The sequence below is a fragment of the Dermochelys coriacea genome, chromosome 10 (assembly GCF_009764565.3).
Source record: "Dermochelys coriacea isolate rDerCor1 chromosome 10, rDerCor1.pri.v4, whole genome shotgun sequence".
Taxonomy (NCBI): Eukaryota; Metazoa; Chordata; order Testudines; family Dermochelyidae; genus Dermochelys; species Dermochelys coriacea.
In genome coordinates this window covers 68313859-68338685 of record NC_050077.1, presented here as the reverse complement: position 1 = coordinate 68338685, position 24827 = coordinate 68313859, and the positions used below count along the sequence as shown (strand labels likewise).

The window sequence follows — 24827 nt, the reverse complement described above, 5'->3', positions numbered from 1 at the left end:
TCTATAGCAGGTATAAAAATAATTTATACACCCTCAAAGGCACATTTATACCGTCAGAATGGTGTCAAGGATAAATAAGAATCAGGCCAAATATATTTAAGTACATAGAGAGACCAAAAAAACAACCCCTTAACATGTATTCGTATATTACATTTTAAAAAAATTTAAACTGGAAGCATTGGTTTGGGTTGAGAAGATATAAATTTCATAAAATTAAAATAATCCTATTATTGTTGGTCTTGTGATCACAATGCCTAAGTTGCTCTCAGATCAGTAACGTTATGAAATGTAGCAAGGATAGAGAAATGAATTAATTTAGCAGCACATACACAGGTTTTTCTTGATCATGTCAAATCAGCAGGGTACTAGGTAAAGTAACACACTTACTGTTACAGTCATTCACGTGACAGGACCTTACAAGTGAGGAAGTAGGGAGACTGCTACACATTGATACATTTAATGTGACATTTTGGCCCTTTGCTGTTAGCTTTTGGCAGGCAAGTTTCCTTCTCTGGATTCCAACACCACAGCTTAGAGAGCACTGCAAAAGGAAGGATGTAGTCAGAATGAATTTTGTACCCTGTCTCATTCATGCTACTTTTAAAGTGAATTCTTTAAAGGATGCTGTTTCAGATGGATCCCCATGCTATCCAAGCTCTAAGTGCTCTCCAGGCTTTAAGTCAATATGAATATAAAGTGACTAACCCTTTCCACCAAACAGCTCAGAAACAATTATAGGAAAATGACAGTATTTCTTATGGTCCCACTGTGGATGTAATGCAGAATGAGACTTGTTATTCTCAGATGTAGAATTCAGCAAGTTCTAAATTGCCTGGGTCAAGTCTCTCAAGTCATTCTGCATGTTCATATTGCATTTGAACAGGATTTTTAATTGTAATCTTTAACTATTGTTACAGGGTCGGGCTAGATGGCTATAGGAGAGTAATAGAAGGCAGATATATTACCCCAGGCTAAGTAGGTCCCTTTTCCCTGGGTAAGGTAACAGGGAAGGTTCCAGAACAATCAGGACTTTCTGGAGACAATTAAGACTGGCTGATTAGAACACCAGCAGCCAATCAAGAAGCTGCTAGAATGAATTAAGGCAGGCTAATCAGGGCACCTCAGTTTTAAAAAGGAGCTCACTTCAGTTTGTGGTGTGCATGTGAGGAGCTGGGAGCAAGAGGTACTAGGAGCTGAGAGTGAGAACGTGGACTGTTGGAGGACTGAGGTGTATAAGCATGATCAGACACCAGGAGGAAGGTCCTATGGTGAGGATAAAGAAGGTGTTGGGAGGAGGCCATGGGGAAGTAGCCCAGGGAGTTGTAGCTGTCGCACAGCTGTTCCAGGAGGCACTCTAGACAGCTGCATTCCACAGGGCCCTGGGCTGGAACCCGGAGTAGAGGGCAGGCCCAGGTTCCCCTCAAATCCTCCCAACTCCTGGTCAGACACAGGAGGAGTTGACCTGGACTGTGAAATCAGAAAAACGGCCAAGCTGAGGGCTGCCGTGAAGCTCCAAGGCGAGCAGGAGGCTTGGATTAAAGGAGAGGGAGAAAAATAGCATTCAATGCACTATTTTGCCTTTCAGAAATTCAACTAGGGAATAAATCTGAGTGATTGGAAGCTAAACATGCTCCAACCTGAGACAACCATACTGGAAACAAACAAGAAGCATTATGGCCTCTTGTTTTTCAGTTTAAACATGAGTGCAGAAAGGGGCTATGGTTAGTTGGGTCTCAGGAAGGGAGCTATGTTTTGGGGCTAGGTGCACCTGTATTTGTTGTAGCAGGCCTCTTGAAGCACTCTACCTCCTTCCTCCCCACAACTGCAAGAACTGTGTTGGGTGGGTAGGGCCTTTTGCCTAATTGCATTCCTTCTGGAGCCCACACTATTCGATGTACTTTAATGATTATCTGGTAGTCTCCCAGCTAGAAATCCCTTGAGTTCCCTTTGTATTGGGAGGTTTGGTGAACTCTTACTTTGGACCACTCACCTTGGACCATTCCCCTACAACTAGCTGAGGGGGACAATCAACTTTGGCACACAATTTACGAGCAGCCAATCTAGGCTCCTGGCAGATCTCATCAGAAAGTTTCAGGAAGCTTCCATCTGTCAACAACTGCTTACAGTGAACTTTGCGACTCTGAGTCCCTCCGCCACAGGTACGGGAACACTATAACGAAGATAAGAATATGGAAAGCATAGCCGCATGCACACCTGTCTTCACTCATTTATACTGTTATTTTATACAGGCATTTTTAAGGCAGCTATCACCATGTTTTCTTTGAACACTACTGGTTTAGATTAAAAAGTGAGCAGCATTTTCCAAAAATCAAGCAGCATATGCTCCTGGTAGCACTGATTTAGTGAATGGGCCGCGAGCCAGGAAAACCTAATGAATGAGCTCAGTGCCAGACGACTGCAGTGCAAGTAGTTAGTAGAAAGCCTAGAAAAAGATGTGCACTTTACATTTGAACTGGCCAAGTTAAGGCTCAGGTGCATATCTGGCGTGAGCTTGGGAAGCTGCACCTTTGGGACAGGTAAGTTAAGCAATGCTTCCAAATGAAGGTGATCTCACTTGTGGGGTATGGGGAGAGAGTTGAGCTCTGGACTAACTGGGATCTAGGCCTTTCTGGACTTCCAAGATGTTAACTAGCACTTTGAATTTCACCCAGAAGTGAAGTGAAGAATGGAGACTACAAGTGTCATAAGTTTGTTGTCAGCTGAAACCATGAACAATAACAAACTTCTGAGTAACCTTCCAGGTTACTCTAATTAGAGCACATTAGGAAACTAACCAGAAGAAAAATGCTTACAACTAAACCATTTCCATAATCTGTTGTACCTGCTGCCATTCTTCAACATGCCAAGCAGGAGGACAGTCAATCTGGTTACAGGCTTGTAAAGCATGAGGCTTTTCATCATTGCAGTCTTCATTAGTAACAATGGGTCCCTCAGGTTGCTGGCAATACACATCTCTTGTCTGAATCCCAACTCCACAAGTAGCAGAACACTGTCTCCAGGGGCCAGTTTCCCACCTGTGCCAAAAACACATCGGCAAAAAAATTCACTCTAATTAAACAATGCAGAAGAATGGTGTGCTGGGGAGGGATTATCCGGACACAAATGATACCCACACAGAGCAAAACAAAGCAGAAGCAAAGGCATATTTATATTGCGAGGGTCAGAATATCGTCTACATTTGCCAGAAAAATTTGAATTACATTTATAAGCTTGAATGTAAGGAAGATATGTATTTTATTTACTATAAATACTAAAGTAGTAAAGAGCTAATCCAAATAAATGTTATGTGGTTCCAGAATTCACATTTAGAACATTCCTCATACGATAATCAGCCTCCTGTTAGCTTCATGCTGACGTTTATATGGTTTAAGGGGACTTTTCTTATATCTATTAAATTTTTATTACATTTGTATACATATTCTATCAAACATCCTGCTCCTGTTAACTTTCAATCCACATGTTTTGCAGGAGAAAGTCTCTGTAAACATCTTATTGTTTTGGCTTTTCCTCTGAACCATAATTTTTTCACTGAATGCAATATTCTAAGTTTTTGATAGTTTAATTATATTTTACAATTAAAAGGGGAGATCAGAGTTCCTTTCACAAAACATATATCACTTTCTGAACTAAGGCTACGCCCTTTAACTCTATGCAATTACTATTTAACATTGGGCTCTTGGGAAAAGGAATCTCTCAGAAGGGTTAATGCAAGGTCTGTTGAAGAGTTTTATATAAAAGTGGTTTCCACAAAGACCTCTGCATTGTGAAGCTATAAATTACAACACAGTATATAATAATCTTCATTCTGTTTTCTTAGGTGAATAAAAAAGGCTCTTCAGCTGATGTATTTGTTAAATCCTGCCTTGCCTTTCTGAGATGACTATATTTTCCAAACAGTAAATTGTACTGTTTGAAGATAAGAAAAATAATCCAACACACAGATCTACTTTAGCAATAAATAGTAAATAGATAAGGAACCACATTTATAGATTTTGCACACACACACAGTATTTTCAAGGAATAAGACTGTCTTTTGTTCTTCCCACAGTATTCCCTCAGAACTAACTCAGATCAGTTAAAGAAATTAAACTGAGAGTATTATATGGCTCCTGAAAACAGCATTCCATAACAGGAGTATAACATTCAATCTACAAGAGGATTTTATTTGGGTTATTAATTTCTGCAAGTGAAAGAGTAAACAGTCAGTCCATGTAAGTGAGGATGTAGCTAGTTTCAAGAAAAGTGAAACACTGTGTCTCTACATCAAATTTTTATTCCCCCCCCCAAATGAAGAGCAATTTATTTGGTAGTATACTATTGTTCTTGGGTATTGTGCTGTTTTCACTGAGAAAATGTTGCTTTTTCACTTGTCGCGTTGTCTGAAGATAGTGGGCGAGAGGGGGATCAGGGCTGGGGAAGGGGGTTGGGGTTAGGGTGTGTTGGGAGGTGAGGGCCGGAGTGGCTGGGGGTGCGGGCTCTGGGATGGTGATGGTGATGAGGGGTTTGGGACACAGGAGGTGCTCTGGGCTGGGACCAAGGGGTTCGGCGGGTGGGAGGAGGGATCAGGGCTGAGGCAGGGGGTTGGGGCATGGGGCGTGGGAGGAGGTCAAGAGTGCAGGCTCGAGGAGGTGCTTACTCCCAGAAACAGTGGCATGTCCCGTCTTCGGCTCCTATGTGGGGGCATGGCCAGGCGGCTCTGCGCACTGCCCCGTCCGCAGGCGCCGCCTCCGCAGCTCCCATTGGCCATGTTTCCCGGGGGCAGTGCACAGAGGCGCTTGGGGCGGGGCAGCGCTTGGGGCGGGGGCAGCACGCAGAGTCCCCGGCTGCTCCTACACCTGTAAGCTGCAGGGAGGACATGCTGCTGCTTCCAAACTTTTAACATCCCGGTTGGCAGTGCTGATTGGAGCCCCCAGGATCCCTTTTCGACAGGGTGTTCTGGTCAAAAACCAGACACTTGGCAACCCTAAGCCTGTTTCTTGTCTGAGAAAGTCAGTAGACAATGTTATTTAAGTCATATTAACCATTTCTTTTCCACAATGTGATTTCATTATTACAGCGTACCTTGGTGGGCACAGTTTCATGTTGCAAGTGCGAGTCATTGCTGGTGGTCGCATGGCACTGTCACACAGGGTGTCGTTGACAGCTTGTTTTGTCAGCACATGCAGGCACACTGCAATGGCTTCTTGTGTCCCTGGATTTAAAAATAAAAACACACACATGAGATGCTCTATGGACAGATGAACAATTTTTATAACCTCTTCTCTCTTACCCCCAATCTCAACCTGAACTCATTCTGGATGCCAAATTAGATGGCAGGTTTAAAATTAACAATTTGACTCATAAAAGCACTGGAAATATTTTAGAATATGTTTGAAACTCAGAAGACATTTTTTAAATTAAAAACTGAGTTACAGTGCAACATTTCTGGGATTTCTTATTCACAGCCAGCAATGCCCCAATTTAGGATTTTTTTTCTCGATTCAAATCAGCTCTTTGAGTGGATACAAATAAGCAATATTTATAGGTGCAAGTTTGTCATTATGCCCCTCAGAAAAACAGAAAATTGGTGACAGATTTTGTTTGTCTTTCTCGCTATAACACCCAGAAAACAAGAAACCATGACTGGCACCCCGATGACACTGATTTTGGAAAGCTCTCTCTATTTAATAGTGCTATCCCAAGGCAATTAGAGTGATTTGGTTGGCAGTCAGTGTATAATAAATGCCTTTTCATAGAGGTGGAGTCACCCCATAGAAGCAGAATGCTGTTTTATTCCTACTGATTTAAATGGGATTTCAAAGAGCTAAGTATTTGAAGAGACAAAAATTACATAAATCTTTCTAAACTACAGCCAAGACAATGGCTGACTCAGCATGTAGAGATACCCACTGGGCCAGATCCTCAGCCGATGGACACTGATGTAGCTCCCTTAAAGCCAATAGATCCTCAGCTCCAGCTAAGGGTCTAGACCCAGTGTATACAGCATTCCCTTACATAGGTTTTCCCTCAGCTTCTCTCCAAAGTGTAGCTATAATTATAGTTATGCTGAGACATGAAAGAATATTAATAATTAAACTTTTATCAGTCAGAAAAAATGAAGTCCGATAAGTCTGGTTTAAATCAACACAACTCAGTGAACACTTGTCAATTAGTGAGCTTCATCGTTTATTTCAAAATTGCATGGTATATTCCATTTCACATATACCATTATTCTGCAAGGCAGTATTATGTCTTCAGTGTGCATACCCTATTCACTTAAGGGAGAAATGCATGTAGAAATAAAGGACACAAAACTTAGTGAAGAGCTTTGGAAATCTTCTGTATCTATGCAATAAAAACAACAGTAATTATCATTGACCTATTGAACAGCACAGCACTGAAATGCACTTTAACATGCACTTTTGTTGGTACCATGTGAAAATGGCTAATGTAATACACAACAGGTAACATGGTCACAGTTCAGAGAATCTGCTTCCTTCCTTCTAAATTTACTTTCCTCCCAAGAGATCTCCTAGGGCTACAAATGTGTTTTCCGTAGTAGGTTATATTTTTTGTCTTATGTGTAAAAGCGTGAAAGGTTTCTAATATGTTTGTATTTCTAACTGGAATTCCTCTTGTTATTTATGTATGGTACATTAAAACATCACAGATTTTTCTGTTTTATCGAACTACCACTAGATAATGATTGTTATAAATACCCTTGCTTCTAGATAAATTTGTACACCATTAATTGTTTCTTGACACTGTTGGTTATTTAATAGTCCGTTTGATTTCAAATGACTCCATGAAATATTCTGTGTTGGAAAATTTTCTGCCTAAGGTTAGTGGTGCATGTTTTATGACTTTCCTAGTGAGAGTTACAAATTATTTTAATGTGCTCTGAAATGCTTCCATTTGCCACTATCATCTCAGACTTTGCACTTGTACAGCCAGTGGCCATCATAATGGTATGTAGAAGAACAAACTGAGCTGCCTCATGCACTTTAGCCAGAAGACATTTTTCTACATTATTATAATTTAGTAGCAGGTGCCCAGCATTTGAAGTTACTCTGTTAATCATTATTGCAATTGTCTCTCTGTAAAGAGTTAGTACAATCCATTCTTGAACACTGGCAATTCCTATCACAAACCAATATTGCCCACATCTATGAATTATACAATCCAGTATATTTATTCTTTCAAGATCAAGGCTGCAAGTCTTCATTGTGATGATACAGGTACCAATGTAACAATTTCAAGCATAATACAAACCGTACGTGTAGTAGGAGTGGATGTATACAACACTATGGATTTTAGCTTTCTTTTAGGCTTTCACTGGGATCCATCTTAATCCCTTTTGGGGCTCATGTTCATTCCAGGAAGCCTTTGCTGTGTAATTGTTTTGACTATGTCTGCACAGTGCTGAGTTTTTATGGAGCAGGAGCACTGACCTTGTGCATAACTGACCGCCTAGTCACTTCTATTAAATAAAAGTCATTAAGTGTTGAAAATTGCATTACTGGCAACACATACATTTAATAAAATGTTATTTCACACTAGGGACTAGATCAGATCCTTTACATCAAATGTCCGCACAACATGATCCAAGGGTGAAAATGCAGAATCAAAGCAAATCACTACACACAAGTTTTACAGAACTCCGAGGTTCTATCCCAGAGACTAAAGACCGGGGAACCATGGATACTGCAGCACCTCCTGAATGATGGATGCACCTTCAGAAGAATTTATTCAAGCATTTTGGTTTCTTTCAGTTTCCTTGAATAAGAAATATGTTGCTTCTAATGTACAATTCAGAAATAAAGATCCAGATGTACAGTTTTGCTGAGGTGGAGCTGTGGAAGAGGTTATCAGATGAGCACTGAAACATATATTTATCATTCATCCAGTTACAAGGCCCAGGCCTTCACTGAGGATAGTGTTAAGGGTTTGTTTCTGCTTCAAGTGCCTTGTTCTGGCTAGCAAGACAAAATTGGCTTCTTAGTTGTTATTTTAGAACATAACATAAGAACATAAGAATGGCCTTACTGGGTCAGACCAAAGGTCCATCTAGCCCAGTATCCTGTCTTCCGACCGTGGCCAGTGCCAGGTGCCTGAGAGGGAATGAACAGAACAAGTAATCATCAAGTGATCCATCCCCTGTTGCTCATTCCCATATTCTGGCAAACAGAGGTTAGGGAAACCATTCCTGCCCATCCTGGCTAATAGCCATTGATGGACCTATCCTCCATGAATTTATCTAGTTCTTTTTTGAACGTTGTTATGGTCTTGGCCTTCACAACATCCTCTGGCAAGGAGTTCCACAGGTTGACTGTGTGTTGTGTGAAGAAATATTTCCTTTTATTTATTTTAAACCTGCTGCATATTCATTTAATTTGGTGACCCCTAGTTCTTGTGTTATGAGAAGTAGAAAAACAACACTTCCTTATCTGCTTTCTCTACACCAGCCATGATTTTATAGACCTCAATCATATCTCTCCTTAGCTGTCTCTTTTCCAAGCTGAAAAGTCCCAGTTTTATTAATCTCTCCTCAAACGGAAGCTGTTCTATTCCCCTAATCATTGTTGTTGCCCTTTTCTGAACCTTTTCCAATTCCAATATATCTTTTTTTGAGATGGGGCGACTACATCTGTACACAGTATTCAAGATGTGGGTGTACCATGGATTTATATAGAGGCAACATGATATTTTCTGTCTGATTATCTATCACTTTCTTAATTATTCCCACCATTCTGTCCCCCCCCCTTTTTTTTTTAAATATTAGGCCAAATTTTGCCCTTAGAACGGATTTAAATTACCTCTCTTTTACAGGGATTGGAATGGAAACATTCTTGTTTGTGCAAAAACAAAAAACAGTCAAAGCTGATAACCAAAAGATCTATTTTGCAATGGGTTATGCTGTATAATATTTTCTAAACTTCTCATACAGAGGGTGATATGATAAGAGACTCCTATATTGAGCCCTCTGCAAGTCAGCATTTCTCTCATCAGCAGTTTATATTACAATGTTGTGGTGAGTATATCCATGGGGGAAAAAAAAAGGCATGTCACACCTTTTCTTTTCTTTTGGCTGTGACATGCCACCTTGGTTTGGTCCATTAATGAGATGTCTTTCATTTCACTCATCAGAGTACCACAAACTGCTGTAATTCTCTATTCCAAATGCTTTAAGAAAATAAGAAAATAAAAGCTATAGTGTTTGGTGTTTTAAGGTATAACAGAACAGATATTGTAAAAAGTTTGTACAAAAACAAGACTTGTTTTTCAGATCTATGTGCTTTCCAATAAACAGTTACACTCCATTGATACAGCATTTCCTTATAATTTACTTATAAAATGTGTAAGAGATTGATCTTAATTATAAATTTGTTTGCAACCACAATTTAATATTGACTTGTAATGTGAATCAGTGACAAAACTTCTTATATTGAAGGGTTTGGGAAGCATCTTGCAAACCATAAGAGTGATAAAATCTTCAGGCAAACAAACACAGTGTCATATGTGTGAAGTTCTTGCCTTGTGATGCTAACATAGTAGAACATTTACCCCCCCCCCAAAAAAAAAGTATTAGATAAGTTACTCAGGCAGGTCTCGATAGAGCACCAAGTATTTTTACAGTATTTTGATGTACTATTACAGTAATTATTCTACTAATCAGTGCAACAGAATATTTTCTATTTTAACCGAGCACACAACCCTCACAAACTCACAGTTTTTGACAGCTGTGGGAAGAAATATACAGTGCACAAAGATGTGTTTAAAGATCAGAGTGTTTGCAAAATGTGTACTTTACTTTTACTCTAGAAAGGGAAAACAGTAAAGAGTTAGGACAGAAGATGCTAAATGTAAATGGTAGAAGGATCGTCTCTTCACTCAACCTTACACCTAGAAAAGGAAAAAAAAAGTTTACTTATTTCAGATTACTTTTGCTTTGCTGTCAACTTAAAGAGATATTGTCATCAATTGTCCATTAAAAAGTGAGTTAGAAGAAATTTCATATATACACTTGCCTGAGTCTCTCTGCCAATATTTTTAGATGCACAGTTATATTTCCCTCTGTTAAGGAACAGATTGTAAATCGACCACGCAACGGTGAGCAGTTTTTCTCAAAAAGCCAACAGGACTAGTCATGGGAGTAACTGCTCACCAGCAAGAACACCACAGTATTGCCAAGACACATCATTTTATTGTGAGTCCTGTAATACTTGGTTCTTTACTTCAAGCCCCAGTGCCTGGAGTCCAATGATTTTGTAAGAATCTCATAATTCATAAAATAATACATTTCTAGCCCTCAGGATTAGAGAGAAAAGCTTGAAAATGTAACCTAAGTGTACCCTAACATCACAAAATCCAGAAAGCAAAGAAAAAGAGTTGCACGTTTTTTGTTTGTTTGTTTGTTTTTTTTAAATCTTATGATTTTTAAACCAATCTCATGATCTGGGGGCTTGACTCCAGAATGGATGTTCAGTTGTATAGGGATGGCACTTTGAACCTCTAACAGAGGCTCAAAGTCTGTCCCTCTATGTTTTTCTCTCCCCTGTTACTGTGTGAAAGATCCACACAGGTAAAGCACAAACAGTGAAATCAGCTATATGAAAAGTGTTAACAAATACCAAAAGTACAAGTAGAGGTATTTCTCCAGTCTCTTTCACCTTTCTTAGATGTTAGGTACAACAATTTTAGAGACAAGCAGGATTCTTAAGCTGATGGCATCTTTTAAAGGGATTATTGTGTTAAATATGGTCCAATTTTTTTGTGCAAGCAAGCTTTTGTAGAACCTTCAACTAAAAGAAACTTTCCCTCAATTTAAAATAAAATCCAATGAAAACAGTTGATAAACACGCATTCCCCTTCCATGTTTGAAACCCAAATATTGCAGCTCTAAGAATCTTAAAATGAAACTGGTAATTACTGAAAGTGAAATAGAGTTAACTCATTCCTATTGTCCAAGTAGAAAGAAATACAAAGAGGTATTCAGAGCATTAATAATGACAAGTACATTGGATTGGCAATTTTTCTTTTATAATCAAAAGCATTATTAGAAAAGTAGGTAAAGAAATCTGTTTTTAAAATTAGACTGTATAATTTTGAAATAGAAAGAATCTATTTAGAATACTGCATATTCATTAACTAATTGACATAAAGACTGAAGAAATACTGCAGATTTAAAACAAAAAAACAAAACAAAATCTCATAACCAGGCATGTTAAAAGTACTGGCATTATTTCTTGCAGACAGTATCATGAATATCAATCTTATGCATACATCCCATGTGCTTGCATCAGGGCCGTAGGTCTTCAAACAGTGAAAAAAACACTCAGCCTTTCTTTGGACAAATGAGGCAAAACCTTGAGTTCCCCACACAATTTTTACTCAAGCCAAACCCTAAATAAATCAATGGGAGTTGGTCTGATTAATGGCTCATATGAGCAAAGTCCTTGGGATTTGACCCATCATTTTTGTGGTGTGTGGACTTTCTTCAGGTACTAAAGGAAATATAGACAATTCTTTCACATTTCTGGAAATTTCTGCCTCACTAGGAATCTTTAAAATGATGCCTACTTCATAATTAATTAACATGGAAGAACTCTTACTTGCCTTCAGAGAAAGACTGGCAACAGAAGTAATAATTATGATAAGAGACGTAACATAGGCTAATGGTCATAAGGCAGTAACTTGTATGACACCCAAAATGCTGCTGCATTATGGGCCGTAATGGTTTATACAGATGCAGTGCAGAAGAATCATAAAGAATAACCAAAGAGTTCTTGTCAACAGCACTATTATAATTATTATTACTTGTATTACTATAGCATGTAGGAGCTCTAGTCAATAGATCAGGACCCATTGTGTTAGGTGCTGTACAAAGAGAGACCAAAAGATGGTCTGTTCCTCACTGTGCATACAGTCTAACACAATAAAAAGCCTGGCTAAAATAATTAATTTAAAGAGAAAGAAGCTGTTGGATAATGAATGGAAGACAGGTCTTTCTCCATATTTCTAATAAAAAAGAATGTTACTGCGTGCATTTTTACCTCTTTTTAGGAGGGGCTGAGGGAGTTTACATTAAATGCATAGTTAAGGCTATGTTTTAGTCACAGTAATTTTGAGTAAAAGTCACGGGCAGTAAACAAAAATTCACTTCCCATGACGTGTCCATGACTTTTACTATATATCCCTAACTAAAACTTGGGGGTGGAGGGTGGCTCAGGGGGATGGCCCAGGGGTGCCATGGGTGCTCAGGGGGGTGGTTCTGCAGGTGCTCAGGGAGGGGGCCAGCCAGGAGGGGTGCCGTGGGTGCTCGTGGAGGAGGGTTGGCAGGGCTGGGGCAGGTTCCCTACCTGGCTCCTGAGCTCCATGTGCTGCCTCTGTTCTAACCCAAGCCCTGGTTCTGCAGTTCCCGTTGGCTGGGAACTGCAGCCAATGGGAGCTACGGGGGCGGTGCCCGCTGGCAGAGGCAGCACATGGATCTAGGAGATGAGGGAGGGGAGGTCCTGTCGCCTTTCCAGGGAGCCCGCCCTAGGTAAGCGCCACCCCACACCCTAACCCCCAGACCTGAGCCCCTCCACACCCAAACTCCTGCTGCTGGAGGGTGAGGGGGGAGTGAGATTGCACCAGCAGTAGCTGGTGTGCCTGGCCCAGGGACCACCTGAGCAGCTCAGGCAGCCCCTGGGCCAGGCACACCAGCCACTGCAGAAGTCACGGAAAGTCACAGAATCCATGACTTCTGTGACAAACATGGAGTCTTATGCATAGTCCACATGAGGATTTGGGGGTAAGGTATAATAAAAATGACAAGCCCTGCAACACAGATTCATTCCTTGCTCAAGCAATATATGACATAGTGACAATAAAGTCTGCAGCTTGGTTAGACTGAGCAGGCCTCCTCTCGGTCAGGGAAAAGTGGGCATTAAGAAACTGAGGGAAAAGTTCCAAATATAGAAATCTTAAGGAATGTATTTTAAAAGCCCTTGATAGATATATGCATGTTAGAGACACAGAAGCTCTCATACTTTACATTAAATTTTGATATTCCTAACTTAAAATGTTAAATTTCTTGCCTTATAACTAAAAAGTTAATCTGACTGAAATGAGATATGGACTTAAAACTGAGCTGAAATTGATCAGACCCTTTGAACTACACAATAGAAAAAAACAGACATTGTGAGATCATTAGTTAGTACACTGCAATCAGCTGAAAACAGAAGAGAAGTCTGGTTTCTTAAAACAATTTATCCACAGGTAATTTTTAGTCTGTTTGAAAGTGTTTGCCAAGGCAGCTAGATGAACAGCATTGATAGGAGCACAAAGTCATGATTATCTAACTAGCATAACAGCAAAGGTATTGCTGTTCAACTTTGATCAAATAGTCTCAAAACTTCCCACATTTCCTAGGAGTAGCACTTATGAAGAACATCTAGACATGTGGTGCTACAGATTCTACAGAAGTCTCAAGAACACATATGAAAAGTCTCTTCATTTCAAACATTATGCATTACATGCTAAAGAAGTAGTTTCAATTCATGAATATCCAGAGGAAAATGTTTGGTTGAATTGCCTCTTTAAATCACAAAGGACCAATACTGTTCTCAATGAAGTCAATGTCCAAACTCCTATTTGGCTATAACAGGAGAAGAATCAGGCCTTGATTCTGATTCTGAGTATTAGCCATTTTAAAAAAACGCTTTTTGCTTCTCATATATGAAATTATGAGCCTCAACACAGCCTCCGAAATTTAATCATCAACTTGCAGGTACAATTTTTCATGTGTAAGTTTTTACACTGACAAAGCATATATATGATATCATTTAAAATTTGAGAGGCTGTTTTTGAAAATTTGGCTTATGTGTTCTCCGTTCTATGCTCAAAATTCAAAACTACCAGAAAGAATTCAACACCTTTTGAAAACAGGTGGGTTGAGAAGTCCTCCAGAAGCATTGATAAAATGGATTAAAGATGGAGATAAAATGACTAAATGTTACAAAATTAAATGTAGATAGTAAAATCAACAGAACTGAAAAAACATATAGCTAGTGAAAGCCTTGTTGCTAATTTAAAATACCATTTCCTTTATTGTTTTTAAATATTTTGTCATTTTTTTAAAGCAGATAGATATAACAATTGATCACAATAGTCACTGTCAAAACTGCAAACAAATCATACATATATATAAGTCGTATCCTCCTGGGGCTAAGTTCCTGTAATGCCCAATGAAACAAGTGAGGAATTGCAGAAAGCAACACTTTTCATGATCAGGTACATTGCCACTATTAGGGATCAATGCCATCAATAAAACAAGAATGTTAAATGTTAAGGGAAGCTTTTATATTGGTCACTTACCATCATGCTGATAGTTATCTGGGCATCTTTCCCAACTTCTCCTGTCTTCAAACTTCCAGATGGTGACCACTACAAAGGAGGCCACTTTCTATGAGCTTCAGATTGACTCTTGACTTCCAAACTGTTGCTGTTCAGCCCTTTTCTACTTATTATATTTCTTCTGTGGGTACAACTGTCTTCACTTCCCATTGATGTCATCATTCCTGTCACATACAGGTGTGTTCACAATTCCACTGCTTCCACTTCGCACTTCATAACTCACTTCTATGGCCAGTTCCAAAGTACAGTACAGAGTAGCAACACTAGCAACATTGTCTAGCAATATGTACTTCAGAGAGATTAGATTACATCTAAAGGAGGAATGTGCCTAATTACTTGCAGACAGATATATGGCACAGACTTCCTACAGAAGGATACGCTGGACCAAATCCTAAACAACATCCTATTTGAGTTCCATCCCAGCCATTTCTGGAGAGATGTTTCTCTGTGCTACCATACCACAAATCTACAGTACCGTAAAAAATGGCAGCATTTTGAAGACAGTGAACAGTTAGTATGCACATTTTAGTTCAGAAACTGCACATATAAATTCCTAGGAGAAAAATGAACATTTAGGCATATTTGTAATTGATTTGTCACATATATTTTCATTTATCTAAACCCATAAACCAGCTGATAGTCTGAAGTGATTCATTCCTTGTAACTTATCTTTTGATAATACAAGATTAACTGCTGCATCAACATTGACAGAAACTTTCCGTAACTTGGTTGACTGAATACAGCCCAGTTTCTCATTCAAAGATTTATAGAAAACCAATTTTATCTCTATTACTACCTTGTGAGGCATGTGGAAGCAAGGGACATTTAGATGCTATTGTCAAAGACAAAAGGAATTAACACAAGTTAGGAGTTCAGAATTTTTTTAAATGTCAATGATAACTAATTTGGAATAATATCAAACAGTTATTTGACAATGTCAAATTTAAACACCATAGATGAAAATATGTTTAAATTACCTCCAACACATGTGGCTGAACATGGAGTAAAACCAATGTATTCCCAATCATAAATCAAACTGCTATCTTCCACACGTGAAAATTCTGGGGTGTATAGGACAGGATCACTGTCACAGGACGGCTGGTGGCATATTCGTTCTGTTGCTGGTTTAGGATCTTCACATTCCTCATCAGGCAGATCCATTTCAGTCTGAGTAAATGTGAGAAGAACACGGCACTTCACATCTCGCACCTGAATGCCACGACCACAAGTAGTACTGCATGGAGACCAGGGTTCTGGAATAAACCTGCAAATAATCATAGTGCAGCAACTTAAAGAAAACTGAAGGAGGAGAAATTTGTACTTGATATGTGTGTGCGCGTGCAAATGTATGTGGAGAGTTAAAATATTGCTACAAAAAGTTAATGTAATATAACACTGCAAATGTGGCCAACATGCTAACAAAGCACATGATGAATAATATGGATTATACTGAGATACAGTTTCAGAACGTACCCAAATCCTATCTTTAAACCCCAGGAATACATCCTCTTCACTTTCCCCCTACCCACAATTCCACATAACTAAACGAAGACAACAGACAAGATTGTGGGTGAGAGGAAGAAAGGTCATATGGAGCAATAAAAAGCAACTCACCTTTCTGGGGAAAAAAGACAATACCGAAAGGTAGCTCAAAACTCCTGGAGCACTCAGTGGGCCAAACTGTATATATAGGTCTACACATTGAGTTACAGTAGCTCTCAAAGCACACAATGTCATACATATGCCAAAAGCACATCTACACTCTATTCACATTTCCCAGAAGGGCTACCACAGGACATCATTGTAATGACATTTAATAGACCTAGTGAAAGGTACTTTTTGAAATGTAGCCACCTCCAATGCTGAACATTACAGGATGCTATTTAGATTTCATCTTGTAGGAGGCCCAACTTCGATAAAGTGATTAACTTGCTCAGTGGACTATCACTTTCATCAGTGTGTCTTTTGTTCCTGATTAACTATAATTAATTCTTATTGTACACATCTCATTAATATATGGACTAGAAGTAATATTTTAAAAAATGTGTAATCTTCTATTACTTCAAGGACCTTTATTATGTCACATATTAATGTTCAAACTAGACCATTACAATAGGGCTGAATTCCACAAATCATCTTGGGTGGATTTGTGGATAATTTGACAATAAGTTAAATACATAATTGCATAGGTCATATTCTTAAGGTTTCAAACACTTTGGTGAAAGAAATAGGGTTTTTTTAATTTTCCAACTGGAGCAGATGTACAGGAAACAGAAGAAATAAAAACATTTCTTTATTATCTCCTAAAATATCAGCAAAGGACACCTCTTTAGGATCCAAATTAGACATCTATTTGTTCCAACAGCTTTTCCTCCCCTTTCTTCAATTAAAAAATCCATTGCTTTGTTGCAGAGAAATTTTTTTTAAATTTAAAAGCATCCAGTTATGTAAGACTGAGACACATCTACACAGTGTGGTTGATACTCTGAGCTCAAGATAAGAGTGTTGCTAAATTTGAAGAATAGAGTTTGTGGACAGACTACTATGTCAAGCCAACCGCCTTCTGCCACTGCAGAGAGGCATGAGGACACAAGAGCATCTGATGACACAGTAGTTATGCTATAGATATATTCCCACTAGGCCTCTGGGCTACTTTCCAAAGAGCACCTGCTGTGGAGAAGAGGGAAAAGTAAATCTTTCCCCTCCTCTAAAGAGCACTGGCTAATACAGGTTAGGAAGAAGCTGATCACCCCTGAGGAGCTGCTGCTGAACTTCCCCGACAAGTTTAGCCCAATAATGATTTCCAAATTTGTCAAGATTTGGCTTTTTTTGAACTTTATCTGAATGGAACCATCCCAAACTTTGACCTGATCCTGCAGGATGCTGAGTGCATCCAGAAAGGTGCTGAGCACCTTCACCTCCTATTGAAGTCAACAAGAACTGAGAGTATTCAGCATGTCACAGATTTGACAACATTTGAAGTGCACTAAAAGAACCTTCTACATTGGAAGAGTATTGCCAGAAACAAATTACAGGTGCTCATTTACTGCAGTGACAGGAAACATAGGAAATCCCATACTGGGACAAAACAGTTGTCCATCTAGTCCAGCAACTTGTCTCTGACAGCAGCCAGCTGCTTATGAGTGAGAAACCCTGAAGTACACAGAAATGGGAAAACCTGCTAACAAAGAAAGTTACCTCAGAACCTGAATAGAGGCTAGATTAAGGTCCAAAGGGAGCCACATAAAATGTCTAGATAGTTATGTCAAAAATGGCCCTGATCCTCCAAAACAATAAGCATGTGGTTAACTTCAAGCACTTTAGTAGTCCCTTGAAATCAGCGTGATAGTAACATGCTTAGAGTTAAACGCGTGCTTATGTGTTTTGTTGGATCAGGGCAATCGTGCATAATGTTTGACAAAATTCTCATCTTCTATCCATAAAAAGAACCATATCTGGGTAATATTATACATACATAGAATTTATAAAGAAACTCAGAAAATTCTAAGCAATTATTCCTTGACTTATACCTGACCTAAATTTTACTAGTGGGTTTCCTGTTGAATATTTGTGCATGGGATTTCATAGCAAAGTTCAAGATTAAAAAAATTAAAACATGGGTTTTGAAATTCTACTTTGTCATTTGCTAAACCAAATCACATGAATGTAGGGTTAATTAGAACAACCCCATATTACAGCAATTCTTTTCAAGTTGATGATCTCATCAAAGGCATGCTGTAGTTGAAATAGCTAAAATTAAGCAAAAGCCTACAGAGACTAGGGCAGCATTACAGAGCAGTAGAACTCTGGAGACAGGACAGTACTCTGTCTAAATCATGAATTTGGATCAGGTGCCAGTTTTGTATTAATTAGCTAAATCCACAGCCTGAAGCAGAAATTATGGTCCTTTGCCTTTAGTGTTTGACTGAGATAGTAAAAAGGAATAATCCACCAACATCAGAGGCTGTATATTTTTCATTGTGTGGCATATGCAGCATACAATTGGCAACATACTGAGCCTGATACTTCTCCATTGTAGTCATTGGCAACTTTGCCTTTGACTTCAATGGGAACAGGTCCAGACTGAGTTTAGATCAGGATTACATAGCATCGAAGCAGCTCTCAAATTATTGTCCCTTGCAAGTCATCAGGTAGTTTATAATGGAATGTTTAGGATTCTGAAGGGTTTTTGAGGCCTTTAATGAATTTCATAGAAAAAGCTCCAGTTTTTAAGATGTGTTCATAGTGATTTGCATGAATGCTTAAAAAAACAATCAACCAAATCAAATTGAAAAAGCTATTTATGCAAGACACAGGAGGCCTGATTCTCCACTGTCTTGCCACCTTGTGCAATCACTCACATCTGTGCAAAGTGGGGGTAAAATGCTATCATTATGATTTGGCACACTTTGCACACGTGTAAATGACCAAACACAAGGTGCAACACAGTGGAGATCAGGCCCACCAATCATGATCTAATGGGGAGGAAAGTGGGTGTTCAGTAGGGCCATGTTGGGATGTCTGGGAAAAAGCAGTAATCTAAACTATTGATGAGCAAATTGGTAAAGATAAGGCAACAGTCAACCCAAACATTTGCTCAAACTCAACCCTTTCTGTGTTTCAGAAGATCTGGAAAACTTAACTTCTCTCATTATTATTAAGTTTTCCCATGCCTGCACTTTTGGGTTGGGACCAGAAATGCCAAAATCCTTCAAGAAAGGCTGTTCTTTTGATATTTCCAGTCCAACTTTGCAGATCCAAGGAGAATGGATAAGGTTTGCAGAAGCATCTAAATGCGTGCTTATCTGAATAGAACCTCTGAAACATTGGAATCCTGCCCATCACTGAACTACCTCTTTAAAATCCAGAGCCACAGATTTTATCATGTTGAGTGGTTACTTATTGGGCAAAATATATGACCACCTTTCTGTGGAGAGGCTGCAAGAAAGCCTGAAATACATGTACTTAAAATAAAAAGGGCACAAATGGGGGAATTTTTTTAAATGCAATGAACAGGAACCTTCAAGGACCCCACCGCATTTCAGTTTTAGTAAACGCAATTCTATACAGACCCAGTGAACAATTATTTTTGATGTTCTCATGTTGCTGAGAAAACATGCCAGGTTTTGAAAGCCTTCTAAATTTATCCTCTATTTCTCTAAGTCATTAAAAGAAAAGGCTGCAGAGGTGTCTATTTCTTTAACTTATTATTAAAAGAAAAGGTTGTAAAATCTTGCTGAAGCCTCATTGCGAATCCTACTGTAACTAAGAAGGCTCAAGGGAGGAACATTTAAAATAATGATGGGTATCAACTGTCATCACATTCCACAACTAAAAACTAAAAAGGTCAAACCTACATTTTTCTTGGCCTTGCTTTACAAGCAGTCATTTTGAAATTTTCCTAATAATAATAAAAAAAGGCTTTTGAACAGTCACCCTCTATGTAAATTCAGGACACCAGCCGTGGTAGACCACAGCGGCAGAGGTATTTGTCTTCCTGGTTTGGCAAATCCCCTGTTTGTGGGGTTTGAAAACACAGCTGCATTTATTCCCTTATTCATTATCAACTAAAATATTGCCTGAAGGCACAAAAGACAGCTGTAATAAAAGGATGAACTAGGAGCTGAGATTTCATGTTGCGGTTTTAGTTCGGATGACAAAAGAATAAATAAAGTTAAAAGTGGCAACGTACCAAGGAAATTGTAAACCCTATGCTAGCCAGAGGTGGGCTAGAAGTTGTCATATTGTGTCACGTATAAACTACAAAAGCAAAGTTAAACATACTCCAAGCAGGAAGGAATTATTGTTACTGTTCACTCTGGGGGAAGTAACAACTGTGTGTTACAGTTTTCCTTTAGAGCCTATGCTCTGACCCCAAAAAAGCTTATTCCAGCTGTTAAAGGCCAGATCAGATAGAATACAAGATTCAGAAAGGTGGTGTGACAAATTGTTGTGATTGCAAAGCACTGTTCATGTAACTGAAGGGCAAGCGGAGAGAGAGAATGAAGGCAGAATCCTTCCATTTTGCTGGAAAATGGAGGCCTCAGTAGCCTGACTCAAGGACTGTAATGAATTTTAATCCATATTCTACTGTTACAACCTAGTACTACCTTCAGTACTTTCATTCAAATAAGGAGGTTAGCTGGGAAGTGACCTGCTCTAGTTCATCTACTTTTGTTCAAGGTCAGCTTCATTTGTAGATCAATTTAATGGTGTTTGAATTCCCCTTACCTACCAGCCTCTTCAGAAGAATGGGGAAAGAACAGGTCTAGCATCCTAGTGGTGATAGGAAAAGACAGCAGCAACTTATGTAGGTGAATGGGGGATCTGGCTGGGGTAGTAGAGTTGGGTCCCAAGGGAGCACAGAGTACCCAGAGTATGAAGACCTGAGGGCACCATGAAAATTAGTAGAGAAAAGATGTGTCACGGACTCACTAGTGATGAGTGGCTGAAGGGGCCTTTTGGACCCAGGTCCAGACATTTTTGCTATGACAATGGTAAAGTCAGATCCTTGAAAGTGGGGCAGGGTGAAAGGTGAGCAGGAGTTAGGTCTCCAAGGTGGGAATAAAGATTGTTCAGAAGGGAGGACCAAAGGCAGGAGAATGAGGAGATGTGACAGGGTATGCACTGAAAACCTAATTACATGCATAGTGTCTTTCAGAATGTGGGACACCTGAGAGAAAAGGCATCAGTACAATAATTCAGCCATATTAAAGTGTGTGTCTGGTGTAGCTGTATAAAAGTAAACCCATTAGAAAGTTTCTAGTTCCGCAGTCATTTTAAGACATTCAGACTGCTAAGCTAGGATGACCTGTTCCACTAGTTTGTGCTTTGCTTGTTCTGTAGGGATATCACTGAGAACCCTAAGGGCCTGGAGAGTACATTAGTTCATGCTTCCCACCAGCATACACCACCACACCTGATTTTGCATGGCCAAAGAAGCATTTCTTTATTTTTTCAGGCTGAATCCTCTTTAGAGGCGGTTTCACAGCTGTCCATTCCCAGATGCTGACACTCAACATGAAGACGCTCATTCAGCTAGCATTACTGTCCTCAACAATCACAGTTCACATTCAGACATCGCCTTTGCATTCATGGCCACCAATTTAGAGAGGAGGGTAACTACTCACAAATAGTCAACTCTTGGCCATAGCTGCCAGTCAATGAAAAATTTCCAATGGCAGCTAACATAATAGTGCAAGTAACACCTATTTGGCAGGAGGTTTCCTTAGTGAGGCAGTGCGGGTGTCAAATGCTTTATTACTCTTAATGTCATCTGTTAATATGTATGAGCCAAAATAAAGGATAGCTAAGCAGCGGAAGAAAAATAAAATATCAGTGGCCCATATTCTTGCTCTCAGGTACAGTGGTGTAAATCTTGAGCTCCTCTGAGTAACTTCAGATTTACATAATTATAAATAAGAGCAGAATTTGGCCCAGACACAACACGTTACAGTGAATGCCTTGGAAACCCATGTAAACACCTGCTCTAATTAAAATATATGAAGGAGATAAGCACCACTCAAGTTATTCTACATACACATGATTCTATGAATGCTCATTGCATCACAGATATGAATTAAACTAAAGGGGTGTGAATAGACCTGGACTCAAGGGAATGTCAGTTATGCACATGCTGTGAACACAACTATTTCTCAGCCCCAGGGCCAAAGTGGTGGGAGGCCCAAGCAACATCTTCTGAATGGCTCAGATTATTATAATTAACTCCCCTCAATTCACGAGCATGGTGTGTAATATTTGGGGGTGGAGGCATAGGGGTATTTCTTTCTCCAGCAATGTGCTCCTCTCCATCTCCAACACAATGATTACATTACTGAGAGGGAGGGAATGGTTAGCTTAAAGCAGCATACACTTGCTTTACATCAGTTGAGGATTCTCCCACACTGGGGAAATCCTCAACAGCTTTCATGGCTAAATTAAGGTCCCCTTGCACTGCTCCATTGATGCATAAGGAGCCATCAATCTGGCCCATATATTCTATGCCACTCAGGACAGCTGTTCTGAAAGCCAGGCAGTCAAGATATAAAACCAGGAATAAAAGCCCACAAGGTAGCCCAGTCCCACAGAGCGTCAAATGCCAAATCTATCTGCATGACAACAAGCTTGACTTGTACAATATATCAGCAACATTTTTTCCACCCAGAAAGGGGAACTTACATTGGTTCTTCTGATGCTGTTCTGGTCTCTTCTATTTCTTGTGCTTGTTTGAACCAGGGTAGTTTAGCTTCTATAGGAATTTTTTCTGGTAGGGAAAAAAGCATAATTCATTCCATCAAATTCAGAAGCATTTAATACATATTGCATTATTCACTTCAGCACATTAGTGTCTACAGAGTGCATTGATTAAAGATGGGTCCAAAACAAATGCCCAGATCCAAAAATCCTCTTCTGAACTATAGAAAAGTTTGGAACTGAATCTGCCCACAGGCCCATCTCTGCTACTGAAACAACTTTTTCTTCTACTGTTATCCCACACTGTGATTTTGGAAATTAATACTAGTGACACATATTACTATTGAAGTATTAGCTGTTACTTTTTGAGACTGACAACTGCCTTAATCTCTATTCATTAAGTGTTTATATAATATTCCATGTGATTTGTCTGCACCTGGGCAAAAGTACAAGCATTTTGCTTGGCAGGTCTCACATCAAGATGGGAGAAAGCTGCAGCAAGAACAAGTTTGTCATTGCTTTGTTTTATTAATAATTGTTGGCATTTTAAATGCAAATTTTGTATTATTTACTCACTTCAGTGTCACTCTAACTATGGAAAGGTAGAACTTAAACAGGAAGTAAATGAGTATTTATGGCAAATTGAATACGACTTGCCACAATTTCTATTCCTAGCCTTTTCCTTATTCCAACAAAACTAAACAAAATGCAACAATATTTCTAAATCTGCAATTTTGAGCATAAAACATCTTAGAATTCTTTATAGGGTAAAATTTATCATTCAGATAAGTAAACTGTTTTCTTTTTACATTTTATTTGCCTTGTAATATTCATTTACTATTTGAGAAATGTACCAGATAGGCAGCACTGCAAATCTTTTATTCAGTAATACAACTTCCACCACATTGTTATGACATTGTTACTAAACCCTGACCTGCAGGAATACCTCTGTGGGTGAGAAGGTACCAGTAATTCAATCTCCATGTCCATTCAATCTTTGGCTTCTTTTCTGAGTTTTCCAAAAGTGCAGCTGGTTAGTGCCAATTGCAACGATGTTATTTTGTGATGTGGACACCCAAATTTTGAAGTGACAGATTGGCAATGCCAGCTCACCGTATATGGTTAGAAGAATTGTCAAAGGGTAACAAATTTCAATCATAATACAGATTAACTGGATTCAAACTAGAGACTTGGATGTGAAACACTTTCTCTCTTGATTGCCTAAACCAGTGTATCTCAACCGGGCTTAAGTTATTTTTTTTGGGGGGGAGGGAGGGGTGTTTCAAGCAGTGCCGGCATAAGGGGGTAGGAAGCAGGACAATTTCCTGGGGCCACACAAAGCTAATTTACTTGTTTCAGCCCTGCGTAGGGCTGAAGTTCTGTGGCCCAAGGGATGGAGGCTGGAGTCCCGCATCCCATGGGGCTGAAGGTAAGGGGTCACAATTTTTTCTGGTAGCAGGGGGTCACAACCTTTTTTTTTTAAAGTCCAAAGGGAGTCGCCAGCACAAAAAGGTTAAGAAACACTGGTCTAAGCTCTGAAGTCTTCCAATATATTCTCCATGTACTGAAAAGAATGAAACTTCAAAGAACTTTATTCAAACTCCTTTTGGACTGTGCAGATGCACACCACATTCATATCAAGTTCTTCTCCTTGCAGGTCCCCTGAAGTTCCATAATACTTTCGTTACCATTTTTACTACAAGGCTTAGAGAATTCTGTTGTATTTGTCCCTTGATGGTTTTTTGCTTCCTTAAAACCTCAAAATATCTTGCTCTACCATCTTATCTGTGGTAAGTCATTGGGTTTCAATAGCACTTAACTACATTTGCTATTCATTTTACTATATAAAGCTTACTGTTGAGTTGTGAATATTCCCAACAAGTTTTTCCAATAAATATGAAAAGACTGAAAAGACCTTCCAAGCCTCAGGTTCAGGGACCAGGACTGAGACAGGAGACAGAGAAGCCTACCTAGTTATCTACCTACCGATCTACTGTACTTATGAGATAAGAATGGAATAGGAAATGTGACTTTTATATCGTTTCATACCTCTTGCTCTTTGTTTCCTCTTATTTCCCTACATCATCTCATCTACCTTTTATTCCTCAATTAATTTTTAAAGGACATTTGTTAATCCATGTCATTAAGCATTAAAGATTATTTAAAAAAAATTAAAAGGTGGAAAAGAAGAGGAGAGGGAAATCAGCATGGACATTATTTAAGGTTTTTCCATGTTG

General features: G+C 39.2%; 1 protein-coding gene across 1 annotated transcript in view; it reads right to left on the bottom strand.

Annotated features, from left to right (window-relative positions):
- ADAMTSL3 (ADAMTS like 3) overlaps positions 1-24827 on the bottom strand; it is a 308922-nt gene that overhangs the window by 55918 nt on the left and 228177 nt on the right. The window contains 6 exon segments of the mRNA XM_038420609.2: positions 388-541; positions 1991-2170; positions 2843-3035; positions 5083-5212; positions 15375-15661; positions 22576-22660. Coding sequence (XP_038276537.1) covers positions 388-541; positions 1991-2170; positions 2843-3035; positions 5083-5212; positions 15375-15661; positions 22576-22660 — 1029 coding nt within the window.